Here is a 15,380-nt window from a genome sequence, read left to right on the forward strand (position 1 = left end):
TGAGCAATTAAAAAAAAAAAAAAAAGAGGCTTGGAAACCCGTCTTGCTTTCCGAATCGTCAACACTGCGCCGACAAGCATGAAACCCCATCAGAGGGGCAGGATCAGAACACAGAGCTTACTGCCAGTGTGAGAATCACTGAAACTAACGCTCTCTCTTGCTCTTTCTCTCGCTCTCTCTCGCTCCCTGCCCCCTCCCGCTTGCAGCTTGATTCTTTCTGTCTCTTTTATTTTCCATCACTGTTTTTGTGCTTCAACCTGTTTTTCTCTCCCTTCCTCTGCCTTTGTATGTTTGTTTTTTTCAAAATCTAGTGTCTCCTTGCTTGAATGCTTACTCCCCCTGTCAGAAGTTATATTAGTAAAGTGTCATATCCCAGCGGACAGCTGCGCCTCTTAAATCTGCGGGTCCTCATGGTCCATGACATTGACCACCGCTCCTATTTCTATGGCAAAAGCTTAAAGTTGAATTTACAGTGTTATACGCAAATAATGAAATGTGCAAGACCACACTTGGAGAGAATGCCCAGTGTGTTCACATGCTCAAATGGTAATATGCATGAGACATGGGCAGAGGCGATGGCTGAACAAGTAAAAAAAGAAAAGAAAAACGCAACAATGAACACTCGTATGCAGAGCAGGATGTTAAGCTGTTGCCGTAAAGCGACATTCCATTATTTTTGCTGAGCTCTCTTGGGCTCTTGGGTCAATTAAAGGAGAGTCAAAATGGACAAAGGATGAGGCAGATTAATGAGGGACTCGTTTATTTGAATGCTTGTTATTATTTTTAAGCTTTGACCTTGGATCATGGCTTATGTGTTCGTGGCCTCCATGTCCGTCCATTTGCCCATCCTATTTATTTCTAAATGATTTTCTTTCTCCCTGACATATAAAACTGCCATTTATGTCACATGCTTATGTGCATTATATTGGCAATCCAATTTTATATGATGACCCACCTCAGGATCAGCCCAGGGCTCGATTACTACACACATTAGAATATTAGAATGTAGAATATACAATAGCTCAGTGCGCACACACACACACACACACACACACACACACACACACACACACACACACACACACACACACACACACACACACACACACACACTCTCACACACACACACACAAAACACACTGACAAGTATTTGATATTATTGATTTGTCCGTCATCCAGTTCACTTTATCCCCAGTAAGCACAAGAGAGTTTGCCAAAATCAAAATCAACATATTGACCACATTCTTTAACGAACTAAAGGAAATTGTTTCCGGTTGTTCGTTTCACTCTCAAAAATGAACAATGAAAAAGGAAATTGAGATTAATCATTATTGCACAGCCCTAAAAAGGCTTAGACTGATAGACAAACATATAATTCCTAGCTGTTCAGGAAGGTTTAAAGTATGTTGTCTAACTTGCTTATACCTGCTATGTACTGTACATCTATAATAATAATAATAATAATACCGTGATTTTGGGACTATAAATCGCTCCGGAGTATAAGTCACACCAGCCATAAAATGCACAATAAAGTGAAAAAAAACATATATAAGTCACACCGGAGTATAAGTTGCACTTTTGGGCCACCCAAACTATGAAAAAAAACCCGTGACTTATAGTCCGAAAATTACGGTAATAATAACCAGGGTGGCTCGGTGGAGCACTGGGTAGCACGTCCGCGGGTTCGATTCCATCTCCAGCCATCCCTGTGTGGAGTTTGCATGTTCTCCCCGTGTCCACGTGGGTTTTCTCCGGGCACTCCGGTTTCCTCCCATATCACCAAAACATGCTTGAAAGTCCGATTGAGCACTACAAATTGTCCCTAGGTGTGAGTGTGAGTGCGAATGGTTGTTCGTCTTTGTGTGCCCTGCGATTGGCTGGCAACCAGTTCAGGGTGTCCCCCGCCTACTGCCCGATGACGGCTAGGGTAGGCTCCAGCACGCCCACGACCCCCGTGGGGACTAAGCGATTCAGAAAATGGACGAATGGATAATAACTATAATAATGATAATGATAATCATAATGACTTTATTATACTGAGCAAAGCAGCATCAAAATGATGGAGGGGAGAGAATAACTCTCACTTCAAACGTAAAATGAGTAGTCCACATCCTGCAGCCTGATTGCACTGCCCAAATGTCACCTCAACAGCCCAAGTAACTATTTAGATTCTTCCAATTGGGCTTGTGTCAAGTCACACATATACACAATTCACTCACATTTGCCTCAGCTATATAAATAGTCCATTAAGTCACACGGTCACTGAAATCTCTTTAGGTTTTGCAGTCCTTAGTAGAATTCCAATTAAGTGTGGGCGTTAAGCCAGTTGTTATCTCATCCTGCCTGGGATTGTGTTGATGGGATATTGCCGATGGGTGGATTTGAAGTGGATTTTATGATTTTTCATCTTTGGATTCATAAACAAAGCTCAGAGCATAATACTGGACACCCCAGACGTGTATAAATAATACCTAGGGAAATTTTATTTAAACAGCGCAGAAACTTCAGCATGGCAGATCCAGGTCCTTTTGTCTTTTTACACTGAGCATCCAAACTACTTGAATACGATTTGACTGTTTCTGTAAAGCACTTTGACACATTTCCATTCATCCTGCATGAGACTTGAACGTTTCCCACCCTTGTTATTTAATTCTGCACAGTCACTATTTCAGTTGTCTGTTTTTTTGCAGGGAATAAAATTCATACAGTATCTGTTTTGGCATCATGAGCTAGGCTTTCTTTCCATTGCCCAGCGTCTTAAATTAGCTTTTTCTCTTGGGTTTTACAAGTGGGTGTAGAAATGGTGGGCTGGTGAAGGGATCTGGCAAAGCTTATGATGAGATAATCTGCACCTGTTCCTCTGGGCGACAGCTAAAACAGGCCGCAGCGCCACACCACTGCCCTTAACAATTGCGCAAACATACACAAAAGCAAAGCTACAAATCCCTCTTTGATCAAATTAACACAGGAAAGTGCACGCCAGTGGCTTTTTATAGTACGGACTACACCTTGGAGTCCTCACTGGTCACAGCACTTCAAAATTTTAATAGCGATTTCAGTTGAGGCTTCTCTGGATTTTAAAAACAATATAATCAAATACAAATTACCGTAATTTTTGGACTATAAGTCGCGGTTTTTGTCATAGTTTGGGTGGGGGGGGCGACTTATACTCAGGAGCGACAAATATGTGATTTTTTTTCACAAATTTTCAAAATTAAAAAATCTGCGATGGAGTGAAACCGCGAAAAACGAACCGCGATGTAGCAAGGGATTACTGTCATTTGAACTGCAAGTGACGTCACCTGTGCTGTGCGGCGGTTGTTTACATAAAGGGCAAAGGATTCGATCACGGGATGACGAAGATGACGAAGGGCCCCACGTACTACCGGCATAATTCGCGGCTTTGTTTGTAAGTGACACTGAGGATGAAGAGTTTGATGGATTTAATGATTTGGAGTGACGCAGAAGGTTTGAAAAACTATTATGGCTTTTACGCTTGCCCAATCCTTCTCGACGGGAGCTCTCTTTCACCTCCGTGGATGGAAGTCGGGGGCCGGCGCTCGACCGGGTGGCTGTCCGGGGACGGTGGATGGGGCTCGGACATGGCTTTTACGTACGCACGCTCCTATTCTATGGAGCTCTCTTCCACCTCCGTGGATGGAAGTCGGGGGCCGGCGCTCGACCGGGTGGCTGTCCGGGGACAGTGGATGGGGCTCGGACATGGCTTTTACGCACGCCCGCTCCTTTTCTATGGAGCTCTCTTCCACCTCCGTGGCTGGAAGTTCAGTAGTTGTTGGCTCGTTGAACTCTTGTTTTGTTAAATAAAGAGCCGTTTACCAAACCCACATCTTTCCTGGTACTTTGTTAACGCTACAATATAGTTATATACTAGATCTCTGCAGATCTCCGTTCTCAGCGCCTCGTTTGTGTATATGTCACGTTAACATACCGTATCATTTAGCCTGTTGTTGCTGGTTCATGTCTGTTTTTGGTGTTGGATTTTGACAAATGAATTTGCCCCAAAAGTGCGACTTAAATACATAAATAAATACACACATGGTTTATTTAATACTTTGTTTTAAAAGCACTGCCAATGCTAATGCTAAAGTCAATGTAGAATCCTGTTGAAATGCTAACGGGAAATTAGCATGGACAGGGAAATGTAGCCTGAAATGAAAGTGGACATTTGCTTTGTGCCACTCAAACGCATTTATCATGAAGTACCACATCTACAATTAGCTGACTGTAGTTCATATATGTATTCATTTTAATTCAAAGAAAAGCCTTTTCTGATGTCACATCTTACTAGCAGTGTTTTGTGTTTTCTAGCTGTTGGGATCCAAATGAAACTAGACTTCTTTCAGAGGAAATTCTGGACAGCCAGCCGACAGGTACTCAATGACAGAGATATACATATCAATTTAGAAAGATAAGCACAATACTTTTCGGAACACTTTTAAATTTCTAAAGCCAATTTACTTCAGGCAATGGTTGTGAATGTTTACAAAATGTCATTTTCGTTTTACTTTCAAGACTTCTTTTCAAAGGATCATGAATCAGCTCATTAAATGTCTTCATTTTAAATTAGGAGTTTTACAACATAATAAAGGTTAGCATCTGGCAGAGGTCTTTATGTTTGTAGCCTTCGCTAATATTGCACTGCACTTCATCCTCTCTACAGTGTGCTGCACTCGATGGAAAATGCTCCATAAGTTGCGATGATGAGGTTTGTTCCTTTCTCGCTTGTCACATTCTTACACATAAACTTGAACGTGATCTTTTTTTTTTTTCTTTATTTCAACAGGATATTAATTGCTACCTCATTGACAACAACGGCTTTATTCTGGTGGCAGAGGACTATACTCTGGTACGACACGCATACTAAAATTATTTTTATAAAGTCATAAACGTTCGTAGTGAACTGGACATATGTGAATGTTTTATGGTATTTTTTCAACATGAACCATTTTAGCGTATTTAATATATTTATTATTAGATCATCGTTTTAATTAATGATAGTGAGACACCAAAAGGAAAATATATAATATAAATATGTGAGTAAGCATCAGATTTAGAGAATAAATATCAATTTGTAGCATGCCTAATAGGAATATATTCCACTGACCTGTCAATACTGCCCCCAAGTGGTTTAGATGATAATGATTAGAGTGTAAGGTTTATCTTTTCTATTTGCTCTTTCTCTTCAACTCAAACCTTTGTCTCCATGTAGGAAAGAGAATCACAAGTAAATGAACTCTGAATTCTGCTTTAACATTATAAAGATCCTCATTCCAAGTTAACTGTACCAGCTACAGCACGGTGGCAAATTTAGCATTTTAGGGTTAAGGTTTCAATTTAGGGTTTCAAAGTAGGGTTTCAAATTAAATTAAGGTTTCAATTTAGGGTTTCAAATTAAAATTAGGGTTTCAAACTAGGGTTAGGCGTTAGGATTAGGTTTGTCTGGTTGGAGATTTCTTCCGTGAACGTTTTTTTTTCTTTCCTCTGTATCCAAAGTGTTTACTTATGTGGGGTTCGGTTAGTATTGTTTCTGTACCGTATGTATGACGAACACATTTCTCGACCTGCTTGAGCCTTGAGATAGCTTGTTGGTGAGAATTGGAGATGCGCAGTTAAAACGGGCTCGCCTTATGATTGTCTTTCCTTTCAGACAGGAAACTTTTTTGGAGAAGCCGAAGGGGCTGTAATGAGTAAGCTCCTGCAGATGGGCTCTTTCAAGAGGTAAGTCTTATTCTCTGTGGGCGTACCAGGGCAAGTGTGTATGCGTGTGTGTGTGTGTGTGTGTGTGTGTGTGTGTGTGTGTGTGTGTGTGTGTGTGTGTGTGTGTGTGTGTGTGTGTGTGCGTGTTAGAAAATCCACACATAATATCATGGCATACAGACGGGGCCGCAGAATGAGAGCATGTCTCCAACGGCGCTGACAGCTCTTAACTTGGCCAATCATGTTGAGCTATTAAGTGGCGAACTCCGACCCTTTGCAAAATGTTCTTTGTTTGGGGATTACCGTAAATCTTTTGCTCAAATGCAGAAGAAACTGGAAATCACAGACACGCACAAAATTTGCACGCATTTGGACGTACGAAGCTTGTTGTCGAGCTGCTGCTGAAAAAATATTTCACGTACAGTCTTACTGTGACAATATAATTCACATTTCAGTATTTTGTTCATCCTGCACTATGAAATAAATCAGACTCATCACAATTCTTATCACGTGTCGAGAGTACAAGTTGTCAAAGAGACCCACGAGAGCTTTCAGAGAATCTTCAGGGTTGGATGAGGAGGATTAAGTTTGAAATTGAGCATGACGCAATGCGCGTCGAGCCTTTCCAACCATCTCCATCTGTGCAGAATCAATGCGCGAACGTGAACAGTTTTGATTTGGAGTAATCCTTAACGCAAGCTGCCCACTTATTTGTCAAGATCAACTAAGGTTTTGTTTTCAGCTCACTTTGGTGATTAAACGTGACAGTGATTTCCTAATGCGAGCATTCCAAAATCAAATTGATGAGAAATTCCAGTTTGCAGGCAAAATAACATGTATGATGTATACTTGCATGTATCACGTTGGGACATGAGTACAAGTTTGCCGCTTACAACATAATGGGACCTGGCTTAGTGTTAAATGGTTCCTGGTGGTGCGTTGCAGCTGCGTCCTGGGTCCTGTGACTGAGGTTTTCATCTGACCCGAGGCTGCGGATTAACCCGGTCCCCTCAGACTAACAAAATGGTCTTGTCAAATATACCATTAGATGAGAAAGTGTTTAACTGCAAAAGTGTTTGTACATAGAACGTCATATGAGGTGCAGTTAGGGCAGCCAGCGCTAGCCAGAAGGTTTTATACTTCTCAGATCATGTCTGCGAGTACAACTGGCTATGTGGTTCCTCATTTTTTCCGTATAATTTGCATAGCATGTCAAAAGCAGCGTAAGCCTGCTCTCAAATGGCCTCTTTTCAAAACAGTTTTAAGTTGCACTTTTTCCAAAGGAATGACACAAACCTTGGCGAATTTTCTTCGCTGTGTGGATGTGATATCGTTCAAACGATGACATTACATATTTGTGTTTATAAAGTGGCGAGAGACTGCTAAATGACAGACAGTGGATAAAAAAAAGTTACACACCCGTGGTCAAATACGTTTAAAAAAATATTTACATTTTAAATAGATATAGAATGTGAAGACCCTTTAAAAATCGTCCCGCCACTCATGTGACTAACAACCTGTACAACAATAAAAAATTCTCTTAAAGACGAAAATAACCCTATCAAAGTCAGTCAGCTTTATTGTCAATCAGACTTCACATGCCAAGTCACAAAGAGATCGAAATTGCATTACCCACTATCCCACGGTGACAAGACATATACAAAACATCCAAAAAACACAACACAAAAAGTAAAAACAAGAAGGCACATACAATGAATAAACAAGAGCGACGAATAAATATAAATAAATAAACAAATAAGAGGAGCAAAAATGGAGCAAGTGTGCATACAGCAGACAGAATATAGCACGAGAGTAGTGCAAGGCAGCCAACATGACATGGTTGCTTAAGTGTGCACACCCTTTAACGACCAGGGTTTTGGCTGTGTTCGCAATTAACCAGTCACATTGAAAATCATGTTAATTGTGAGTCACCACACTTTTGCCATCATTGAATGTGGCTCTGATTCACACCTAGATAAAGTTCAGCTGTTCACTTGTGCAACCACTTGATCTCTCTAACTACTTTTTGTGATCACCAATCCAATTATGAAGAGGCATAAAGTAACTATTGTACGTCAATTTCTTAATTTTCCAAAATGAGTGGTACTTGTTATAGGTCACAGCAAAATAAGAAAATAAAAGGAAATGATTTTATTTTGACAATATTCTGCTCACAATTAATCAGTCATCTAATTTGGGTGTTTCTTGTGTCTACGCAGGGTGACTCTTTATGACTACCAGGCTCTGTGTTGGGTGTATACCGAGAGCAGCGACAGTGGAAACGCACTGTTGGATGTAAGTTTTTCACTGGTCAACCTAATCTTTGGATTAAGCCACATCAAGATATGAGATTTATCTCGCTTGTGGTAACGGAACATGTATTCATTCTTTTCTCTCCTTCAGCCATACTTTGCCTTCCTCTCAGCTGTCAAGTGGCTCCTTACGGAGTTTGTCATGTAAGACTTGTGATGTGGGACTGCAAAGTCTGCTTGTAATAGAAATAGTCTTCAAGTTGCCTTTGTCTTGAAGTAATCGATCATGTTGATGTGTTTTTCTGTAGCGTCTGCATATTTGTTTATAAGCTTCCACTCATGCATGTTGATGTGGTCACCATCATTGCTGCCTGCTGTTTCCCGCCTAGCCAATGCATACCTTTCGTGCCACATTGTGGCGGCAGAATGTTTCTGGGTGGTCTGTTGTCACCGCACCGCACTGCTTCATGAGAGCAGACAGTGTGAATATTCACGCTTTCGCCATGTTTTCATTGAAATATTATCTCTTCAGTTTAGCTACTTAGCTTCCAATAGTGTTCGACTTTCTGGTAATTAAATTAAAAAAAAGCCCAGATGTACTACTCCGCCACCCACCCCTCCGTCCTCGACTTGCACTTTAGACTTTATTTGTATATGATAATGTCTTGCAAAATTGTTGAATGTGTTATAACCATTTGGATTGAAGACTTCAGTTCAGTCTGTTGCAATTTGTATTGAATTACAATTCATATAATTTTTTTACGGGGGCAGCTCGGTAGCGCACTGGGTAGCGCGTCTGCCTCACAGTTAAGAGGGTGCGGGTTCGATTCCACCTCGGGCCCTCCCTGTGTGGAGTTTGCATGTTCTCCCCGTGTCCGCGTGGGTTTTCTCCAGGCACTCCGGTTTCCTCCCACATCCCAAAAACATGCTTGGTAGGCCGATTGAGCACTCCAAATTGTCCCTAGGTGTGAGTGCAAGTGCGAATGGTTGTTCGTTTCTGTGTGCCCTGCGATTGGCTGGCAATCAGTTCAGGGTGTCCCCCGCCTACTGCCCGATGATGGCTGGGATAGGCGACCCCCATGGCGACTAAGCGGTTCAGAAAATGGATGGTTGGATGTTTTTTTACGCTCCGTGTTCTTTGTATGTAATAGATTTTTGGTCGAGTTCAACCTGTACAGCTGGTGGCAGTCTGACCTCACCGCAAAAGGTACTCACACGCACACACGCACACACACACATACGCACACACACGCACACACACGCGCACACACACGCACGCACGCACACACAAGCGCACAAATTTTAACTTGCATTGATACTTCCTCCGTTCATATAGTAGTTTCAACAATTATTGATTTAGATTTTACCTCTGGAAAGTGTACCTTTTGAAGAGGGAGCAACAGCAATGTGTACATGTTCTATTAGGGGAGACAATCTCTGTACAATGTGATGCTCATATATGTACAATTCTTTTATTATTTTACGTAAACATAACTGCTCAATCAGAAGACGTATACAACACACACAACTGGATGAACACACACAGGGGGGTGACATTTTCTCATGTAAGCCAAGCACCCGATATTAAAAACTAAATAATTTCCACACTTTAGACTTTAATAGACTATAGACTAAAATAGTGTCGGCAGGCCCTCAAAGCATTATTTTAATTGAACAGTATTGTGGTGTCAATCTAAATGAGAATATATTTAAGAAAAAAGAATGATAAAAATCAGGCTCTCTACTATATGAGGAATATAAAAATTAACATTGTTCGTTCCAATGATACCAAAACAACTATTTTCCATCTGGAAAGGCCTATCCACAGACGAAAATGTAACTTGATCCACAAACTGTTGGAACAAAAGTGAGTGAAAGAAGACTGGTCCTGTATTTGACTTCATACGTCATCTTGACCACGGAAAAACAGAACAGAAAAGGCTTCAATCCAAAAAAGCAAAAATAAAAGCGGCAAAAACATGATTGCCGCAAGCGACATGAGCCCTGGTGTTTATCTGTCAGCACACACATTTGGCTTTATTTTTTTATTTCGCCCCCAAAAAAATCACATATGTGTGTCCGCCAAAACTGCATTATGTTGGAACTTGCGGTAAGCAATGTCCAATATGGACTTTTTATTTCCTTTGTTGGTTTCTTCCACATGAACGCACATTCGATCAGATTTTTTTTTAAATCGTGTGATGCCTTTGTGGCCTAGTAAATCCTGAACGGCTGTCTGGGATAAAAAAATGTGTTCTGATGAACGGCAATATTTTATATTTGGATGGAAAAGAAAAGGGAGAAAGTCCACACTTTATCGTGAATAAAAGGAAGACGAGCACGGCTTCTTACCAAGCAGTCGGGACAATTTCACAGCTGGGTGCCCTCGGGTTTTAGCCGCACTCATTTTACAATGCAATACATGGTGCTCGTGACACCCAGATGGCGGCACGCACCAATCTCTTGGCCTGTAAAGCAATCTGCAACACCTACCAAGTTAAACTAAACCCGCGTCGTCTTAGTACACATATGCACACATTATGGGCGAGGAATTAAACGAGCTCATTCAAATTACAAACATAATCCACCTTCCCTTGAAGTCTTGCTTGGAAAAATGTGTTGAGAGTTGATGAAAGGATGCCACTTAATGTTCAAATGTTTATTTCTGACATGCAAAGTAGGATTAGCTGCTGCTTTAATAAGGCTGACTTGAAACGTTGACCCGGATAGAACGTTTCAAAATGTTTTTCGCTGTATTTCCCGTTTAGGCCTCTGAGTGGCAGGAAAGTTCAACATCAGCCTCCTGGCTTGGGCTCAAGTTGACCGTGTGCTTTAAGAGCTCTGCTTCACTAAAGTTGTTTTCTCCTAAGCGTGTATATTTACTAGGATGTGGTGTGTCTAACTGTTTGCTTGCATTTTATTTACACACCTATTTCGGTAGTTTGGGTTCCAGGAACTCCTCACAGGCGACTTTATTTCTTTCTTCCATTCCTCATAATTTCCCTCTCCTCTTTTCTTCCTCTCTTGTTCAGCTCAGAGGACAGGCCGAGCCATGCAGGTACCATGTGACACCGAGTACCCGGCCTTTGTCTCAGAGAGAACCATTAAAGAAAACACCGCCAACATCGACTGTGACGGCTGCATCAAGTATGAACGAACGCACATTCATGTTAGCCGTTATAAGGGCAGAGATTCCCAACCAGGTTACGCATTTCATAATTCGTAAATTCATTGAGAGGAGATTATCCTTATGTCCTTTTTATGACATCTTTCTTTGGCGGTGGGGCGTGATATTTCGAAATGTAAATTGAGTGCCTTAATAATAAATGTTGGAAAATTGTTATCGAGAGCAGGAGCAGGTTGGAAGTTCCATAAGGTTTTGCAATACTCAGATGAAATCAGAAAACCTCAGAGAGCTCATTAAAACAAGCTACAGCATCTATAAAGACATTTTTAATATATGATCCCTATAAGTCATTTGTCTGCTAACACATGCTTGCAGTTTGGTATGTGAGGCATTTTGAGAGGGGAAAGGAGAGTTGAAAAAAAGGGCTTCCTTTTAAAAATGGGAAAATGAGTGTGGTCCCCATTAACAATTTGCACTTTTCTGTCAGGCAATTGTGGGGTGTTCTCCGGAACCCTCCAATGGGCCCTTCATTGCTCCCAGCTGTGGAACTGCCAGGGAAATATGTGTGTGTGCAGTCCTCATGCATCTCTTTACACAATCGCACAGCAGGGATGCAACAACAACAACTCAGTTTTAATTGACATTGTCTTGGAGGTTTTTTTTTGTTTGTTTGTTTTTTTACAAAGTTATGTTTATTGTGATTGAACTCGGGTATCACTCGGGTACCTAATGAAAAAACTTTGCGTTATCATCTGCAAGTTCAAGTGGACTGTCTTGTCTTGTGTCACTACTAAAAAAAAAAAAAAAGCTATCTGGGTTCTGTAGCTCGTCGCATCATTTTACTCTGACTTCTGGTGTAGTATCAAAGTGGATTTCATTACCATAAACATATTTTGCTAGTGTGTCAGAAAAATAAATCTTTGTTATTATTTTATGGTAATGTTTGAAGCACTCAAAGCATCACAGCCAGCAAAACCTCGCTGAATTAATATGTTTTGAACCACATACAGTAATAATGATCATATTTCTCTGCCATGATGACAGATGAAAAACCACACATGCATTTATGAAAAATTAGAATTGGAAAATGTGAAGCCACACGCTCATTAAGCCAAAAGTGAGCAAATAAGGTGCATGACACTTTGCTTGGTCCATAGCAAAGCCTGAGAAATTAATAGAATCGACCACAATTTTTACTCACATTATCATAGCCGTTGCTGTAAATGTTATTTTGTGCTATTTTGATCACGTCTTAAAGGGCTGAGACTTAGTGTGCCTTTTTACGTTGCCCGTGTGTGTGTGCCCGCATGTGTGTGTGCGTGCGTGGGTGTGTAGCGGTGTCTTGGGTAAAGTATGTTCAAGGCCATCGGGCGTGCAGTCAGCGAATATTTTCCTCCAAGGGCAGCAGATTAAACATCAGCACGTCCACTTCAGTGTGAGCGGGACAGTCGCGGCCTGTCCGCCGCTTTGGTCTGTCATGGCGCGACGACCGTGCGACGCCGCAACTGAAGGCTCTTTGCGGTTGGTCGACTTGGCCGTGCCATTAATTAGAATATTCCTGTCGTTTTGAGGTCATTTTTCTTCCTTGTTGCAAGTTCAGTTCAATTGTGTTTTATTTAAGTACTGAAATAATAAAAGTATAACCTTAAGACATTATTTTTGGGAGGGGAGGGGGCGTACTGAGTCTTGTGGGGAGGATGTCTGCCTCAACATTCCAGGGCCAAAGACAGATGAGATAGAGGATGAAGCTATGTAGCTGTGGGAAAAGAGAGCAATGCAGATAGTAATATCATTTGTGATTTCATTGCCGTCTCCATTTAGCACACCTACACGATGTAATCTGACCCAGAACCGTATCAAAAAAATTTGTTTTTACAAAAACACTGTTCACTTTTGTGAAAGGGAACATGAGATGGCGTGCACAAAGACCAAGCAGTATTATCTTATTTGTACAGCTTCTCTTTTTTTAATTAGTGACTCTGGTAATCTCTGATCACTTTTTCTGTGTCTTCGGTAAATTAACTACCGCAAAAAAAAAGGGAGGGATCGAGGCGAGGGATAAAGACAAAAAGAGAAGATGACAAAGAGATGATCCGTCTGATTTGCTTGGTGAGGCAAGCCAGCCGGTCGGTAAAAAGGGAGCCATGAAGCAATGAGCGAATCAATCTCCTTCAATATGTTTTATGTTGGGCGGCACTTCATTGCAACGCACCTTGGATTGAGTAAAAGAGAAAAGTAGAAGAGGATAAATTGAGGATAATGATGTGTCCTCCCGTCTCTGCATTTTGATCGACAACTGGCAATGAATGTTGATGTGCGTCCAGTCTAATCGCTCTTCTACACCAGAAGAGAATTTTAACGCCATAGACGCATATTCCATTCCTGTGAAATTGCAGCCCGACTCTCACCAGTACGATTATTTCTGAGGGTTATGTCTCTGTCTGTGATTGGCAGGTCCTTTGTAATTCAGCAGATCCCCAGCAGTAATCTCTTCATGGTGGTGGTGGACAATAAGTGTGATTGCAGCATGTTTGAGCCAATCACCATGGATCCTGTTGAAATCATGTATATCCTTTATTAATAAGTCTGGGCTGTCAAATTCCTCAAATAAAAAAAAACATGGAACCCCCTGAATGAAGCACCTTAACTTTTCCCTCACATAACGAGTCTCTGAAATGTGAGAGACTTAAGATGCAAAAGGACAGGAGGCGCCCAGATACCTGTCACCCATTTCACCCTGAGGTATAGAACCTTCCATATGTTAGCTGCATGTGGGTCGTATTAAAACGTTCCATATCTGTTCTACATCATCATGTTTGTCTGGCTTCTTTCGGCAGGAGAACTCAATGGAGTGTGGAGGAGCTCACACTCTCACACCGTCGTTTTCCGCAACACTGCTCTGCGTTCTCCTGGCGCTCTTCCCCAGGTGACCAAAGCTGGCTCCATCGACGTATCCATCCAGAACTTTCTGTCAAATCGACTTGGCATGTAAATCTATCACAAAGAAATCACACAAAAGAAACTGAAAAAACATCCCACTTCATCTTTCAACACCATTAAAGGTCACTTTCCTGAGTTAACTGCTGACGACAAATATTCATGAAAGGACTGAGAGCTCTAATGCAGTGTGATCAGTCAGGTGCTATAGCAATATCACATCCGCAAGAGCTTTTAGTTCCTAGGTCTCGCGGACACTCCAAAGTGGGCATTGAAGCCACGGACAACCCATTAGCTGGTACCAACTTTTGTTTTCATAGACAACTATCATTTGAAAGATTTCAGAACAATGGAGGTAATAATACAGTTGGGTCTTTTTAAAAAAAAAAAAAAAAAAATTAAGCGTCTCACGTTTTGTTAAAAAAAAATTCAAATTCGCCATTTTTGTTAATATGTATATGTTCTATCTGTACAGTATAGATGTCTAAAGAGTTTAATATTTCATGAACAAGTGGTACCCCTAAACTGTGACTTCAACATTTTGAGTCCTCTGATGTGAGTAGTTGTTAAAATTGAAGCTTTGCCTTATTCATTGATATTGGTCCTGTTTGTGAACTTTTTTCTTTTTAATAAAACATATAAAAGGGGATTAAAAGCTTTCATATTGAGTTTGAGTCGCCAAATTGCAGACAGATTTGGGTTTTGATGCATTTTGATTTCTTTGTTCTTTCAGTACTGGTTTGGATGTCGACAGAAATGTGGTAGTTTTGTGTCTATATGTGTGTGTGCGCACATGTACGATAAGTGTGTGCGTGTGTGTGTGTGTGTGTACATCTGTTGTTTTACCCTTCCGTCCTTTTGTGTACACTGTACACCTTTGACCAAGAGTTCTTTCATCGACCGAGAGACACATAAAAGCGATTAAATTCAATCGCGTCACACATCTGCAAACGCTCAGCAAATAGACACAAACAATCCTTTGATATTCCTTTTCAGGCCATATGCCTACATGCATGCAAAAGGATTTGATAGCATGTTGGGTCAATCTTTTTGTGTTTGTGAAAACAAACGAGTACAAGAAATAATAAACCGCAACAGTTCTATGAGAGTATCCCAGGCGCCTCATCTGTGGTTGTCAACTCGAAGGTCCTCGTGATCAAATGCTTCCCTCTTCTTTGGCTTCTCTGACCCAGTCGTCTTTGCGAGCTACCCTGGTTTGATAAAGTAAAGCTCACTGTTGGAGAAAGTTAGATTTTTCATGTACCGTTTCGCCAGTTTGGTCCCTTGAGTCGAGCTATGTGACTGTAATCACTCCCAGTTCATCCTGTTCTTCCTCCCTCAATGCC

The 15,380-nt window shown here is 41.2% G+C and overlaps 1 protein-coding gene across 5 annotated transcripts in view; it reads left to right on the forward strand.

Moving 5' to 3' along the window:
- LOC147061529 (voltage-dependent calcium channel subunit alpha-2/delta-3-like) overlaps nucleotides 1-15,380 on the forward strand; it is a 77,955-nt gene extending 62,575 nt beyond the window's left edge. For 2 of the 5 annotated variants that reach the window (XM_085918513.1, XM_085918540.1), the window contains 11 exons: nucleotides 4,330-4,391; nucleotides 4,682-4,726; nucleotides 4,805-4,867; nucleotides 5,669-5,739; nucleotides 7,938-8,013; nucleotides 8,122-8,174; nucleotides 9,122-9,177; nucleotides 11,003-11,117; nucleotides 13,552-13,669; nucleotides 13,762-13,839; nucleotides 13,935-14,167. In XM_085918513.1, the coding sequence (XP_085774639.1) occupies nucleotides 4,330-4,391; nucleotides 4,682-4,726; nucleotides 4,805-4,867; nucleotides 5,669-5,739; nucleotides 7,938-8,013; nucleotides 8,122-8,174; nucleotides 9,122-9,177; nucleotides 11,003-11,117; nucleotides 13,552-13,669; nucleotides 13,762-13,839; nucleotides 13,935-14,027 (830 nt within the window). In that variant the 3' untranslated portion in view covers nucleotides 14,028-14,167. Of the gene's footprint in view, nucleotides 1-4,329; nucleotides 4,392-4,681; nucleotides 4,727-4,804; nucleotides 4,868-5,668; nucleotides 5,740-7,937; nucleotides 8,014-8,121; nucleotides 8,175-9,121; nucleotides 9,178-11,002; nucleotides 11,118-11,584; nucleotides 12,606-13,551; nucleotides 13,670-13,761; nucleotides 13,840-13,934 lie in introns of those variants that run through there. The other 3 variants (XM_085918520.1, XM_085918530.1, XR_015066926.1) reach the window with 3 other exon arrangements.

Source organism: Syngnathus leptorhynchus, chromosome 1 (assembly GCF_054491065.1).
Source record: "Syngnathus leptorhynchus isolate UIUO chromosome 1, UIUO_Slep, whole genome shotgun sequence".
Lineage (NCBI taxonomy): Eukaryota > Metazoa > Chordata > Actinopteri > Syngnathiformes > Syngnathidae > Syngnathus > Syngnathus leptorhynchus.